Source organism: Typopeltis vanoorti, chromosome 14 (genome assembly GCF_054136105.1).
Source record: "Typopeltis vanoorti isolate ZY-2024b chromosome 14, IOZ_Tvanoo_1.0, whole genome shotgun sequence".
NCBI lineage: Eukaryota > Metazoa > Arthropoda > Arachnida > Uropygi > Thelyphonidae > Typopeltis > Typopeltis vanoorti.
The window spans coordinates 26611450-26628238 of NC_143562.1; the positions used below are offsets into that span (position 1 = coordinate 26611450).

Consider the following 16789-nt stretch of genomic DNA (forward strand, 5'->3'; position numbering starts at 1 on the left):
ATCTTCCACCTAAAAACAATCACAAACATCCATGCCCACAGCAGGATTCAAATCCCACAGCCTGTTGGTTTGAGAACAGGTATGCTAATCCCTTGGCCAACCAGTCCTTGTTAGTATGCTGATATAAAATGGTGGTGAAAGAAAATCATGTAGGTTGATGTGGAAGACAAGTAAAGTAAATTGTGTGAATGTAGTATGTATGCATGGGAAGATGTCATAGGTATTTATGTAGAGAGGCTGAATAAGAGAAAAGAGCTAGTGCAGTTATATAGGAAGTGCAATATTCTGATGAACCACAAGGCTTGTATAAATATTAGTAGGGAACATGGTGTTGCAACTAAAATGGCAGTTGAAGAAGATTGTGCAAAGTATCAAAAAGTGTGTAGAAGTGATAGCAAAGAAAGGAGCTTGATTGACAATAATACAGGTGATAATGACGTTAAAAATTGAGTGCAATTAACGATAAAGTGGGTGATAATAACTTTGAAAAACAGAGTGCAGTTAATGGTAAGGTGGAAAGTGGAGTTAACGGTGAATAAGCATGTGTGGCTGGTGATAAAATGGTAAGAGTGAATGATAGCGAAAAAAGATGCAAGATTTGAAAGCTGACTTGGTCAAGATGAAGCAAAATATGAGATGGATGCTGAGTGAAATGAAGAGAATTGTAGATATATATGGTAGAGTGAAGAACATGAAAAAAATGATGTCGGTATGAAAGAGGTAACAAAAGACCTGCGAGTGACTTTGCATGGGGATTCAATTATTAGATGTGTGGTAGAGAGAAGATGCACAAGGTTTGTTTTCTGGAAGGTAAAATGAATAGAGTGAGTGAGGCATTGGATATGAGGAGTAAGTGAGCAAAAGAGTTGAGTGGTAGTAGGAACAAGTGACTTGACTGGGAACAAGGCGAATGTAAGATTGGATATCAGGAGGTTGTTGAGAAGGATAAAATATAATAGTGCGATAGGAAAGGTAGTCAGTGTGCTGCCCAGATATGACAGTGATGAGATGAGGCAGAGAGCAAGAATTGTGAATGATATTAGCAGAGATGTGTGAAGAGAAAGGAGTGCAGTTTGTTAATGTGTGGAATGAGTTTGAAGGACAAATTGAGCTGTATTAGAGTGATGCACTGCATTTGAATGGTTTTGGTGTGAGTTATTTGGAGATACTGCTGCTGGAAGGGAGAGTAATGAGTGCAGAGAATGAATCTGAGTAAGAAAGAAGCAATATGAAAGAATGGAAGAGATTGAACTGGTGCTTATGAATGAAGAAGTGGATAGCATGAGTGTAGAGAAGTGTGCAAGACAAACAGGGAAATGGAGGAGACTCGCAGTGGACAAGGAAACACAGCATGAGAAAGGTTGATGCTCAAAGAGGATGTGAATGTATGTATGTAGACAAGAAAATAATGATAGACAAGAATGGCCTAGGAGATGTAGGGAAAATAGTTCGATTTGAAGAAGATTCTGGGATGAGTAAGGAGAAAAAGAAATGACTCGAGGAAGGGATGGAAAAGTTGCATCTAAGTGAAACTTGTTATAGATCCAGGAATGAGCTGTTTTTGCTATTTTTGTATACAAATGCTGCTAGAAGCATTAGAAACAAGGGAAATGAAATGAAATGTTTGTATGAGTTCATTTGCCCAAAAATTCTTTGAATAAGTGAGACATGGTTGGATGAGGGTGACATCCTGACAGGAATAGAGATGGAAGAATATGATGTAGTTTGTGAAGATAGAACGGGTAAAAAGGGAGGTTGAATGCTATTGATGATAGAAAAAAGTTATGTCCATACAAGGTAGTGGCAGTAGTTTTGAGGCAGTATGTTGTGAGATAGAGGTGGAATGAAATATTTAGCCAGATGTTGCAATAGACCTGATATGATGGATAGTGACTATGAAATGTATAAGAAAATTAGCCAAGCAAATAGGAAAAGGGTTCTCGTTATGGGTGATTTTAACCACAATAGATTGGGAAGAACTCAAGAAACTTACTTTCTTGAGTTCTTACCTCAGGCAGTATGTAACAGAGGGCACACGAGAATTGAGGGATTTGATCATCTCATCAGAGGATATTATTATAAATGAGGTGTCAAATATCCCTCCATTTGGTCGGAGTGACAATGTTACCAGCCATGTGAGGACTTCTCTGAGGGAAAGGATATATGTGGAACTACAAAGCTGGTGATTATGAGCTCAGTAGACAGCTTGCAGCTATAACATGGAATGAGGAGTTGGGTGGAAAGGAGATCACTGCTGCTTTGGTGATATTCAAGAACTGTCTGGAAGAAGCAATGTCTAAATGTATTCCAAGGGTCAGAAGGTTAAATAAAGTAGGTGCAAATGAATGAAGAGAATAAGCATGCAGTACAGAGAAAGAAGGCATTATGGAGACAACATAAGATGAATGGTAATAATCAATTCTATGAGGAGTACATAGAAAAAGCAAGGAGGGTGACTTGGTTGGTAAGAGTAGCAAAAGTGCACTATGAACAGCAGTTAGCTAATGAAGCTAAAAAAAAAATCCTAGGGATATGTAGCCAACAAAAAAAAAGAATGATTATGGTAGGATGACATTGATTGGATAACTGCTGTGGAAGATATAATTGATATTTAATGAACAGTTCATAAAGGTCTTTCATCCTTGTGAATGTAACCTCATGGAGAGTTTGAGACTAGTGAATGATGAGAAGAGACTGACTGTGACTGAGCAAGAGGTATATGGGGGATTTAGCAAACTTGATGTTAATAAGGCTGTGGGACGTGATATATCACCATGTATTTTGAAGGAATGTACCAGGAAGTTGACATCTGCCTTGATATATTTGTTTAATATGAGTCTTACATTGAGTCAAGTTCCAAAGGAGTGGAAGGAAGGCAGGATTGCACTGCTTCATAAGGGAGGTAACAGAACTCAAGCATCAAATTACAGGCCAGTCTGTGCAGGTGTAGTGGTTAAACTGTTAGAGAGGCTGGTGAGAACCATAATCCAGAATTGGGTTGACAACAGTGGTATGGCATTATCTTTGATGGAGCACTAATTTGGTAAAGGGTGGTCATATTTTAGTAATCGACTCACTTGTTACAATAAGATGACAGCTGCATTGGATGAGGGAAATGGATACACAGTAGTATACTTAGATTTTGCAAAGGCTTTTTGATAGATTACAACTAGAGCAGATGGGGTTGGATATTAGATTAGTGCATTGGATTGGAAATTGGCTATCTGATAGATGTCAGCAAGTTGTGTCGAAGAGCAATATCCCTGAAGAGGAAAGTCACTACTGGTGTGCCTCAGGGATTTGTTTTAAGGGCATGGCTGTTTAACCTGTATGTTAATGATATTCAGGAAAACTTGAATTGGGATATTTAGTTGTTTGCAGATGATGTAAAGTTGAGACCAACTGTGAGGAGTAGAGCAAATATTGTGAACTTACAAGAAGATTTGAATAAGCTGAGCAAATGGGCATGGGAGTGGGGATTTCAGTTCATTGTTTGCGAGATATAAGGTTTTAAAATTTGGTAAACAAAGATGGGATGTGGAATCTTGGGGTGATGGTGAATAAAGATCTAAAATTTAGAGGACACATTACCAAAATTGTTAGGACACAACAAATTCAGGCAGTGATGCAGAGAACACTGACTTGTACAAGTAAGAAGATTCTTGTTCCATTATATAAGGCCTTGATTAGTCTATGCACAGTAGTCCACATATGGACTACTTCGCATAGATTTGGTCACCTGGTTTTCAAAACGATCAAGAAATGTTGGAAAGGAATCTCTGGAATGTTGAATATGAAGAGAGGTTAAGAAGATGCAATTTACAGAGTCTAGTGGACAGGAGGAAGAGGGGTGATATGATCGAGAAAAAGAAGTTGGTAAGAATAGAATTAATGTTGAAGAGGTTTTTCACAACATGGTGGGGAGAACAAGAGATCATCCCTGGAAACTGTATAAGGAGGGAGTGAGAAGAAAATTTTTTGCATGGAGAGTTTTGAATGATTGGAATGCACATTGTCCGCATGGTGTCTAGAGAATTTGAATGTGTTCAAAGCATGGTTTGATGAGCTGTGTGTATGACAAAAGGAGGATCTGCTAGATGAGTCTTTGACTTCATGGGTATTTGCATAATAACAATAATAATAATAGACTCTTAGTCTGTCACAGTATACCATAAATTCTTTTTGTTTTTGTTGATTTTACTTTGTATGTATACTCGAAAATGATAATAAAACTAGTTTGGTAAGAGTTATCAACACGCTAGAAAAGTTGTTTCAACTTTTAATCTTCTGTTATTCAGATAGAAAATCATGTATATAATGGACTTTACTGTAAGTTAGAGATTCTTAACCAAAATATTAAATATGTACTCACTTGTCATATAACATATCCGCTCACTATAATAAACTGCCAGCAGGTCCTTGCCAGAATCATATAGCAGTGTCATGATGTATCACAAATGAAGATATTGTGCATTCCCACAATTTATAGAATATTAAAGATTATATAAATTATGTATAATAAGATCATTTTAGTAGATTTTAGTATTAACATTAAGCAAAATTCAACTTACAGACCTTAACAGAATTTATTAAACTAGCTAAGTTAGTGTAAAATCACTCTAATCATCAAAGAAAATACAAGAAAATGGAATTTAAACGAAATTAAACAGAGGCAGGAATAATCCAACAAAATAATACCCTAAATAATATGGTGTCAAAGTCAGTATCATGACTGTGCATGGTATTGTGGAGGTAACAAGCTTGAATTCGAGCATTTCTCTATATTTTAGACATCAGAAACTATAACCAATAGACAACAGATTCCTCAGCTGTTGGAGCTATTTGAATCTGCTGTTTATCATATGACAAATATATCACAAGTTTTCTCATCTGGTACTTTGGAGCCTTCCAGCCTAACCTTGATCATATGGCTATAGACTCCACATCTCTCATTCTCTCTCTCTCTGCTCTGTATCATGTGCTGACTCTCTTGTATAAGTTCCATAAAAGATTTTTAAGGACAGCAAACTTGCCACTGCTGATATTAATGCATGAACTTGAATTGCTACCAGTACTTCATCAGGTGAAAAGCAGGACTGTATATTAGGGTTGGATTGGGTTCTTTGGAATTATGGCTGAAACAACCAAGGCTGTGAGACCAACTGTATATTATCTCCACTGTAATTTGTAATCTATGTGAAATGTGTTATTAAAGAAAGACATTTATTTAATTTAAGGGGATATTAAATCCCACATTATTTCAAAGCCGAATAAGAAACTCAAAGATAGAAATCAAAGAGTTTCATGCTGAATATATAGCGAACTATAAAAGTTTCCAAATCCTAGCATAAGCTAAAACACATGGTTCAATACTAGGGCAGCTCATAGCAAAGGTGGGTAAAGTTCTGATCACTATTTCCCATAATCTAAAACACATCTCCTAGGAGATGTATGATGTTATACATTATGGTGGAAGGTCACTACCCAGACTGGTTTTGACCTTTATTGAGATCTCATCAGTGAGTAGGTAGACCTAGATAATACTGAGGTTATAGTGAAAAGAACTTATATAATAAGTTCCACCATAATGTATAACATCATACATCTCCAAGGAGATGTGTTTTACATTATGGGAAATACTAAGAATAGTGATCAGAACTTTACCCACCTTTGCTACATGTTGCCCTAGTATTGAACCATGTGTTTTAGCTTACGCTAGGATCTGCCGAAACTTTTATAGTTAGCTATATATTCAGCATGAAACTCTTTGATTTCTATCTTTGAGTTTCTTATTCAGCTTTGAAATAATGTGGGATATAATATCCCCTTAATTTAAATAATTTTACATCGCCGAAGTGAAGCCTTTTGGCTCTTTATTTCAGTAAAGAAAGACATATTAAATCTGATATCCAAATAGAGAATGTTATGCTTAGTTCTTTACTGAATGTAGATGATGATATTCTCTTAAATAAATCTGCTATAAGTTTTCAGGATTTTTAATGAATTGAAATATTTGCTGCAACTAATGTGAAAATCAGCAATAGAAACAAAATATAAAAATAGAGAGAAAAATAGAAAACATTCGTTCTCAATAGGGAACCTGTAAAATGGATTATACATTTTTAACTGTTTAGGTACAGTGTTTATTGAAGATCATAGTTAAATGTGGAAATAATAATAGACTAAGTATGGCTAGTGTAGATGTAGAACTAGTTGACTAAATTTATGTAAAACAAAGAGAAATCAGCCAGAACACCAAGCCAACATTACTTAAGACAGTATTTTAACATCCAGATCATCCCACTAAGACGAAGAAAATTAGGATAGTAAAAAGCTGTCACCAATGGCAGAACCATTTCAAAGCACATAGGAATTCACAGGAATAGTTTGGTACAATGGATAGCTTGCTATAGTAAATTTTCTTCAGGATAGCATCGTGGAAAGCAGGTAAAAGATTGGCAAAATGCTTGAGGAAAAAATGGCATGAAAAAGACCTGGAGGAAGACCACATTATAGGTAGGTTGTGCACTTAGAATGATTTAGATGGAAAAAGCAGAGCTGATCAAATCAGAGACCTGACAAATAATCAAGCAGTTTGAAAGAAACTGCTGATAGTAAACGGTTCATCAAATGTCATGTTAGACTTTTATAATCCTTTCTTTTAGTGTTACATGGTGATCAGCATTCATTTTCGAAATTATGGATTTTACAACTGTGTTATAACTAACTCTTTTTATTATCCTGACATTTCGATCTTCATATCAAGATCATCATCTGGAGCATACACAAATATACAAGACAAGCTGAGTTACATTACAAACCGTAAGCTAGAGAAACAATGATTTGATCACATGTTATTGTACTGGCATGACCTCTTGTGAAAAAAAAAAAAAATATATATATATATATATATATATTTATAAATTACATCAAGCTAGATTTAATTTAAGATAACATGAATAAACATTTTTTTTCTTTTAGATAGTTTTCTTTCAGTAACAGTGATATCCTATTTTTAGTATTATAATTGTTATTTTTGATTTAGGATCCTGGATTTCCTACAGTCCTGTTTATAGTTGTTCTTAGAGAGGAAGGTTCCGTGGGTATATATGCCTTCCATATGTATTGGATTTTTAGACCTTCATTATTCTTCAGATTGGGGTGGTTGATAATGATCTCACAGGCTTCCTTAAATTTGTGTTCATGCCATGTTTTGGTGAGGTAGACAACTAGTGCTTTTCCAGTCAATTCTATGTAAGGTGTTCAGGGCAGCATGATCAGAAAGGCCAGCTTCACCATAATTATTATATTTAATGTGTCGTTTATGTTCTTTTTGTCTGATAGGAATGGTGCATCCTGTTTCTCTTATATATGGTATGTTACAGGTGCAATGAATACGGTATACTCCAGGGTGGGAGTATACATTGGTATACTCCGGGGGGGGGGAGTCAGTCTTTGGATGAGTTGAGTAAGCTTTTTAATTTTGCAGGGGGTTTAAAGGTGGCTTTGAGGTTGTATTTTTGTAGTGTTCTGTTTATTTTATCTGATGTCCCTTTAATGTAGGGAATGGTTATAGTTTTGTTGTAGTCTGGTTTGTTTTTGTTTTTTATTGAGGTCTTGTAGAGAATTTTGTTAATAGTGTTTTGGCTGTACCCATTTTTTTTGGAAAGTATTGCTGATTACTTTAAATTCGTCTTTCAGTGCCTGTTCACTGGAGTAGATTTTCAGAGCCCTGTTTTTTAGTGTATTGATAACACCTAGTTTTTGTGTTGGGTGGGGGGTAGGAGTTTATGTGTATATCTTGGCCAGTATGTGTCAGTTTTTGGTAAACCATGAAGGAAAGATTCTAGATACACTTGTCACATGTCTTCCTTCCAGAAGGAAGACATGTGACAAGAAACGGAAGTGTGTTCTGTTTTTCAATCTCAATTGTGAACTGTATGTTTGTGTTGTTTGTTTAGGTAGCTAAGGAACGTGTCTAGTGTCTGGCGACCATGGGACCAGATCGCGAAAACATCATCAACATATCTAAGCCAGACTTTGGGTTTTAAAAGGGAAGAACCTACAGCAAGTTGCTCAAAATGTTCCATGTAAAAGTTAACAATAGGGGAGGATAATGGCGAGCCCATGACTGTGCCTTCTTTTTTGTAGGTGGAAAGCATTTTGCCATACAAAATAACCAGAATGTAATACATGCGCAAAGAGCGCCGTGATATCTTTCATCCTTTATCTGCTCTAGTTATTACGATGTTCAGATTAGACTTTAGTGATTTCATCGCTGTTACTTTGTGTTTGGTTAAGTTGCTTGTTATTGTTTTGTTATGATTTAAAATGTTGGCGGTTTCTAAATGCATTTTTTCTGCTATGTTATTTGGGATGAATCTTAGGCCGCTTTCAATATTACAAATAAATTCAAGTTTGTTTATCGATTTGGGTACTACAGCATAATTTAAACCTTTGTTTAGTATCAAGATTTCGTCTTTGTTTAAAGTGTGGTTGGATAGGTTAACGATCATGTTGGAGGCTTAATGGATTTTTTAGAACACTCAAAAAAAAATCCATTAAGCCTCCAACATGATGTCCTCACAGCACTTAAGCCTCTACACACATAGGTTAACGATGTTACTGTTACCTGTAGGCGATTGGTGGCTCTTGTTGTTTTCTGGTTGGTTGTTATTGTTCACTGTGGAGAAATTTGAATATGGCGGCTGGTTCTCTCGATCTTTTAGTCTTTGGAATTTGGAAAGTAGGTTTTCTTTCTTCGTTTGGAGAATGTGGTTTGCTGTGTTTTCTGCAATCTTTTCCAGGATCATCCAGATATCTGCGTTTATGTAGTTTGAAAGTTCCATTTTTTCCTTTTGTAGCTGGTTTTGTGTAGCGGCTAAGTTCTTTCTGGTAGTAGCTTGAATCTGTTCTCTTAGTAGTGCTTTCTTCATGTGGAGGTATATTCATTGCGCCTTTGTTGAGGTGAATTTTCTCTTTAGCCTGATGCAATTCGGAATGATATTGCTGTCCCTACACCGCTTTAAAAAAGCCAGTCAATTGATCAAATTAGAAACATGAATCTTCAGCTTACCGTATTGATTGCATCACTTGTGGGTCAAATTTCCATTAATTATCATAATCCTTTCTTTTAGTGTTACACGGTGATCAGCATTCATTTTTGAAATTATGGATTTTACAACTGTGTTATAACTAATTCTTTTTATTATCCCGATGTTTCGATTTTCATATCAAGATCATCATCTGGAGCATACACAAATATACAAGACAAGCTGAGCTGCATTACAAACCGTAAGCTAGAGAAACAATGATTTGATCACATGTTATTCTACTGGCATGACATCTAGTGAAAAAAAAAAAAAATTATAAATTACATCAAGCTAGATTTAATTTAAGATAAATATCTGACACACGTCCTTGAAGGCACATACCATAAAATTATGATGATATTCATACTGATTGGTCATTTGTTTACTTTGCTGCCATTAACAGTTTAAATATGTGTTCTTTGAATTAAGGAGGAAACCTGAGTTAATTCGAGGATTATATGATGAGAAAAGGAAGTTTCCAGAACTGGAATGTTGGATGGAGGTATCAATATAGTTCTCTAGGTAACTTGAATATCTCTTTCTCTCCCCCCCCCCCCCCCTCTTGTAAATGAGCAAATCAAAGATACCAAGCAAATTACTTGGTATCTTTGATTTGTATAGTATACCCATGGTAAAAAACTTTCTACATTCTGAACAATTGTTCATTATTACAGATCAAGAAGAAGCAACTATTTTATTCTATCAAAAATTAGGTTAATATAAGCCAAATGAAACTTAATGGCCATTAAATGAATATGAAGTGAAAATATGTGAATATTTGGATTGTAATTAAGGTTGAAGCTCAGAATTTTTTAATACAAAGATTCAGTATTTAAACTGATGTCTTCAGATTGGTGGTACAAAGAATTTGAAGTAGGAAGTTACACTCGCCCTCTAGTTGTGAGAAGAATAAAAATTAATATCACATTGAAAAGAAGTGTCTACTCAAGTATTAACCTGTCTCAGTAGTTCAAGAAATAAAATCTACCACTGTTTATTATAATGATTAAAGATTTGAATCTGATGTCAGGCATGAATATTTCTAAAAGCCTACTCTGGTAAAGCTTATATAGTTCCCTAAATTTATAAGACTTTTTTTTTTAAAAGCCTATAACTCAGCTTTGTGAATATATGCCACTCTATTTAAACTCTTTCTAGCTGTTTGTATTGTTGCTTACCATATTTATTATTTTGGCTTATACATAAAAGTATTTAATTTTTGTGATATATGATATACACTTCTAAAACTTTTGTTCTTTATGTATAGGAAGAGAAGGTATTACGAAACAAAAAGAACTATTTTACTATTGACACTAAACAAAGTGGCGTTCGCTTTCGTAATGAAATGCTTCGTCATTTAAATGAGAAATATGTGACACTCCGAAATGATTATGAAGCCCACCAAGCGTCTGTAGTAAAGCTCATTATTGAAATTTCTGGTAAGTTTTTTTTCTCCCTAAGATAAGTAGTATTTATGTTGTAGATTTAATGAAAATGTTGAGAAATGAATAAAATTTCACAGAGGAATGAAATTAAACAATAGTTTCATACTTAGAGTGTTTCATCTCTGCTATGGAGGTGGTGGTGGAAAGGATCAAGAGCCCTCTGAAGGGTGCTTTCTGTGAAATACTAGTCGATAGCTACATTTTGGAGACATAAGATCCCAAAATTTATTCATATCTTAAGTACTTTCACAAATCCACATTCATTTAATTTAGATGGGGGTGCTTAAGGTCAAAGCTGTTAAACTGAGAGGAGACCTCCACATAGCCTGTAAAGGAATGCAGGGAACCGACCAGGGCTTCTGACCTAATGTCCAATCCTCACCTTCTCGTGGTTCACCCTGTTGGGTATCTACCTGAATAATGAACGAACGAGGATGGGCTGGCAATTTGGGATTTAGCCGACCAAATTGTATTCTTATTGGTTAAACCAAAATAAAAAATGATGGTACAACATGACAAAATTTCATGCCGGCTGGGGCGTCGCCTGGTTAAACAAGGCCCCCATTGTTTTCGCCAGGGAACCAGGGTGAACAGCGAAAAGTCAGCTACTGGAACAAATCTGAAAACACACCCCAACTCAACATCACCAGAGTTAAAGATCGGTACTATCAACATAAGAAGCCTGAATGGCAAAGAAATGGAGCTAGCTGAGGAGTTAGATAAGTACCAGATCAACATAATAAAAAGACAAAAACTGGTGGAATCTTTCTGAGCAAATAAACACAAAATGTTATATTCAGGCAATGACAATCACAGAAAAGGAGTAGCCATAGTATTCAACACAAAATACAAGGCTAATCTTCTTGAATGGCAGGCAGTCTCAAGTAGAGTGATGTGGTCAAATATGAGAATGGGGAACTGGACAATGAGACTTATTTGTGCCTATGGTCCCACAGAAGGTTCTACTAAGGTAGAAGTGGAGGAATTTTTTGAGGTTTTAGAAAAAGCAACTGCCACAATGAAAAAGGAAAAGTTGGTCCTTGTTGGGGATCTGAATAGCAGAGTTGGAAATGATTGTGAGACATACAAAAATATTTTGGGAAAATTTGGAGAAAAGAAAAAAGCTAATAATAATGGCAAATACCTGTTGGATTTCTGCTCAGGACATGGACTGGTTATTACTAACACCATGTTCCAACATAAAAATGTACACAAATTCACATGGAGAGAAGAGGCAAGGAATAAGACTATAACTATGTCATTGTTGATAGCGATTTTCTCCCTGGTGCAGGACACCAGAGTGTACAGAGGATTTGAAATTGGAAGCGATCACTATTTAGTCGTGAGCAGGATAAAATTGAATTTCATATTGAAAAGAATAACATGTAAGAAAGTTTTAAAGTGAATAAAAGTTGAGCAGCTCTCAGATGTCAACTGTAGACTAAAATACACAAAGATTATTGAAGAAAAAAATTAAAGAGTTTGAGAACAGGAACCAAACCTTGGAGATTCAGTGCCAAGCCTTGAAGAAAACCCTGATTGATTCAACCAGAGAGGCATTTGGTGAAGTTGTCTGCAAGGATAGAAAAATCAGAACTCCATGGTGGACACAGGAAGTTAAAGAGGCAGTGAAGGAAAAGAAGAAATCATATCAAAAGTTCCTGGCAAATAAGTCAACTTTTGCTCTTAGAGAATACAGAGACAAATGCAAGAATGCTAAATACTGTGTAAAACTAGCTAAACAAAATTCATGGGAGGACTTTAGCAAGAACATAGAAAATAAATATCAAGAAGGTGGTAAGATATTCTGGAGGTTGTTGAAGAAGCTTAGAAATAGAGGAAAGAGCACTGTAAAAGAAGTTAGAGATGATAAAGGTGACGTAAACAGGAGAAAAAGATATCCTTGAGTATGGAGTAATTACTTCGAAAAATTGCTAAATGAAACAAGCAGTGATAGCACAGTGGTAAAAAAAACACTCAACAGGCATACTGTCAAGAATACATATCGATACTTGAAGTAGAAAAAGCCATCAAAGGCTTGAAATGAGGAAAGGCAGCAGGAGTAGATGATATTTGACCAGGAATACTGAAGTATGGTGGTATAAAAGTCTTACAGTGGCTGCACTGCATAGTTCTGAAAGCCTGGACAGAGGGACGAATTCCCGATGATTGGTGTAGAGCTCTCATAGTGCCCATATATAAAAAGGGAAATAAAACTGAATGTGAGAATTACAGAGGTATTTCCCTAATGAGTGTTCCTGGCAAGAACTATGCAAGTATACTTGAGAAACAGTTTGAAAAGAATTGTGGAAGAAAAGCTTGGTGAAGAACAAGCTGGATTCAGGCCAAATAGAGGCTGTCAGGATCAGATCTTCACTTTACGACAAATAGTCGAGAAAGCATGGGAATATAACAAAGATCTGTATTTAAGTTTTGTCGATCTGGAAAAGGCATATGACAAGGTACCAAGAGAGAAGCTATTCAATATGCTACAGTTATATGGTCTCAATGGGGACATTATATCAAGCAATACTTAATCTGTATTTGAGTTGTAAGTTGGCAATTAGAATTGAAGGATGTACAGGAATATGGTTTAATGTTAAATCTGGTGTGAGACATGGATGTACATTATCCCTTCTGTTATTCATTATCTATATGGATCACATTATGAAGGAAAGTGGTATTAAACATGATATCAGAATTGGAGATGTTAATGTCAGCTCTTTGCTTTATGTGGACGATGTTATACTTCTGAATAAATCCGCTACAAGTTTGCAAGATTCCCTGACTAAATTGAATAACTGTTGTAAGAGATATGGTATGAAGGTCAGCATTAAAAAGACAAAGACAATGAAAATAGGTAGAATTGTTGAAAATGTCAACTGTGTTGTGAACGGGGAACCTGTGGAATAAGTAAAACATTTCAGCTACTTAGGCACGATTTTTAGTGAAGATGGTAAATTAAATATTCAAATAGACAACAGAATCAACAAAACTGGTATGGTAGGAAGTCAATTGAATAAACTTGTGGATCTGAGAGCTGTGTCAGAAGTAAAACACTTGACCAAAGACTAGAGACTGCAGATATGAGAGTCCTGAGAAAGATTAGAGGCGTGAACAGATGGCCTCAATGGCAATATCATATTAAAAACGAGGATATTAGGAAACAACTTGACATTGTCGGCATCCGGGAATGCATTGGCAGAGCTAATCTCAGGTGGTATGGTCACTTAAACAGAATGGGCAAGTAAAGATTAGCAAAACAAGTGTTCTCTGCCAGGTTGGCAAGAAAGCGACCCAGAGGAAGACCAAGATATAGGTGGCTTGATACAGTACAGTGTGCCTTAGACGATAGAAATATAAGATCTGATAATTATAATATTGGAGTCTTGACAAGTAATAGACTGATTTGGAGGAAAATTGTAGATAGGAAGTTAGCAATGATGTAAATTTTTCATGTAGTACTATCATATCCTGTACGACCCTTGAGGGTACATGTCAGGAATTTGATGATGATGGTTTTATAAACAGCTGATAATTCCAGAAAAAAGTTTCATAGTTCTGCAGTGGATTGTATTGTTTTTTTTTCTGTTTGATTATTTATGTAGTGGCCATGTCATAGTTGCCAGGCCATTCTGTCCATATTTAAGCAACAGATCTATTCTTTGTGTTGTTCTAGACCACGGGTCTCCAAACTATGGCCCGTGGGTCAGATGCAGCCAGCGATATGATTTTATGCGGCCCGCCACTTGGACTAATTTTTCAATAAGAATCCGCAAAAAAAATACAGGACGTTGATAGATTTCAAATGCATTAATTAAAATTGTGTTTAAAATATATTCCCAAATCGCAAAAAGTAACCGTAATCCAAGTTACGGTCTTTCTGACTGTAAAAGGTCGGTTAAAATGGACTAACGAAGAAAAAAATTTAAAAGAATTCAAAAGAAAATAAAAAAGTTACACCAAATAAACTTTTTTATCAACCAAAAAATTTATGTTGCACGAAATAAGAACACTTAAAAAAGTCAGTGAAAACACGGTTAAAATGAACTAACGAGTGAAAAACGAAATAAAAACAAAATTTCCCGATCTGTATTCATTGACAAAAAACTCGAAGTTATACGAAATTAAAAAAAAGTTACATGTAAATTGTCGGTGTATATTTGGTTGAAAAACTAACGACTAGCAAAAATTTGCTGATAGTGTTCATTGTCATTAATATACAATAATTTAATCTCTCGTACTCTGTAATCAGTTTTTATCTGCTTTCAATAAAACTCATATATCTAGTTCTAGAGTTTTTTATTACTACAGCGTGCTGAACAGTACTGAAGTACCCAATGTGGCCCTCACGGCAAAATGTTTGGAGACCACTGTTCTAGACAGATGCATATTATTTCAATAGAATCAAATAAGAAGTGCTTACAAATATGAACATAGGACTACTGTGTTCATATATAGGTGTATTTACTAAATATTCTTGAAGGATTTTTAGTCCCTCTTGAGATATCATAATTTGGGAAGCATCATTTCCAAATTTATTTTTCTTAAAATTATATACAGTTGTCAAAGGGGGTTGCTTATGAGTCAGAGCTAGATAACTATTAAGGGATCCACGTAGCCCATAAGGAATGTTAAAAAATATTTTCAGCTTCTGTTCCAGTATCCAATCCTTGGCTTCCCATGGTTGCTCCCCATTAGTAGGCATTTATTTGGATTCTGAGTGAATGCAGATAGGATGAAAATTTGGGCCTCACTGACCAAATTGTATTCCAATAATATCATTCCGGTAACCTAATTATCACAAATCCTCCCCCCCCCCCCCCGAACTAGTTTCAGCAAGAAATCAGAGTTAATAATGAAAAGTCATTTCTGAAAAGTATAAGATCATTTATCTGTTTATTTAAGGAAAGGTATAAGATGATTTATTAAGTCACCAGAGATTAGAGAACAGAGGAAGAAGTGTTAATATTCAATTTTAAATATGAAGATAAACTTGGAAATTTGGATTTTTTTTTGCGCAGAAAAACTGGCAGACTAGCCAGAAGACCACACGCAGTTAAACATAATTCACTGGAATCTTTTGGCTGTAATTCAAAATAATCCAAGCATGTACTCCCACAGAAGGCTCTCATAGGAAAGAAGAGTGAAAAAAAATTTTAGTCATTAGAGAAAGAAAGAGAACAGTTGACATCAACAGGAAAAGTTACTAGTTCTTGTTGGAAATGTAATTTTGGAAACTGACAAGCTTAATAAGAATAAGAACCTTCTTGATTTTAGTTTGAGATGTAGCCTAGTCATTGCTAGCACCATGTTTCAATATAGACATAAATTCTCATGGAGAAGACACACACACAAATCAAAAAGGCCCATAGAGAACTGGTGGTAGTAATATACTTTTGTATAACAAGCCAATAGTTTTTTCGGCATGAAACTAGGATTCGATGGATTTCGATCCGAGTTTCGTACCCGGCTGTACAATAATACGGGATTTACTATCTCCCTTAAACTTATATATATATATATATATATATATATATATATATATAGTTTAATTTCATATAATTTTACTTTTAGAATTGTAGGAATTTTGTTGTTTTTCCAAATTTCATTGTTTATTCATCCATCATGTTTCAGAAAATTGGCAACGTAGAGTAGATAACCTAAATTATTTTAATTATTACTTCCTATATTTCGCCAAAGTTAAATTGGCATCTTCAGGGATTAATACACTGGTATCAAACATGTGCATTCAGGCACATTTCAGTAACAAAAAATGGAATATAAGAAAATAAAAAAATAAAACATGGATACAGGATGACCTAACGTCTTATAATTATGCTACCTGTTGGCTTTGGTTGGGTGTTCTTGGCTGTTGGACTGAATGTGCTGATGAGAGTTTGCCATATGAGAGGCATTTTGATACAACTATGTTTGTTTAGGTTGGGGTAGTTGTAAGAGCTGCCGCAGATTAGAGGAAAAACCTCTCCAATTTAAATTTGCTTTGGTGGAGTAAAGTGTATCTTTCACACTGGTCTGTATAATGGGTATTTAAATATATTAGAGAAGTAATTGTACCAGATGTATTCCATTTCTCTAACATTTCCAGTTACCTAGTCTTTTGTAATCTCTTTAGCTGTAGAGTAGAGAAATATGGAGTTGTGACATAAATAGGCTGTATATTTGTTTGCTTTATCATTCAGCCATTTGCGTTTCTGTACATCCTGTCTAGCTGGTTTTATGGGCTTCTGT

At 35.3% G+C, this 16789-nt stretch overlaps 1 protein-coding gene across 1 annotated transcript in view; it reads left to right on the forward strand.

Moving 5' to 3' along the window:
• Positions 1-16789, forward strand: part of spel1 (DNA mismatch repair protein spel1) — a 239999-nt gene that overhangs the window by 154491 nt on the left and 68719 nt on the right. Inside the window, exon 18 of the mRNA XM_090404470.1 lies at positions 10360-10531. Coding sequence (XP_090260596.1) covers positions 10360-10531 — 172 coding nt within the window. The remainder of the gene's footprint in view (positions 1-10359; positions 10532-16789) is intronic.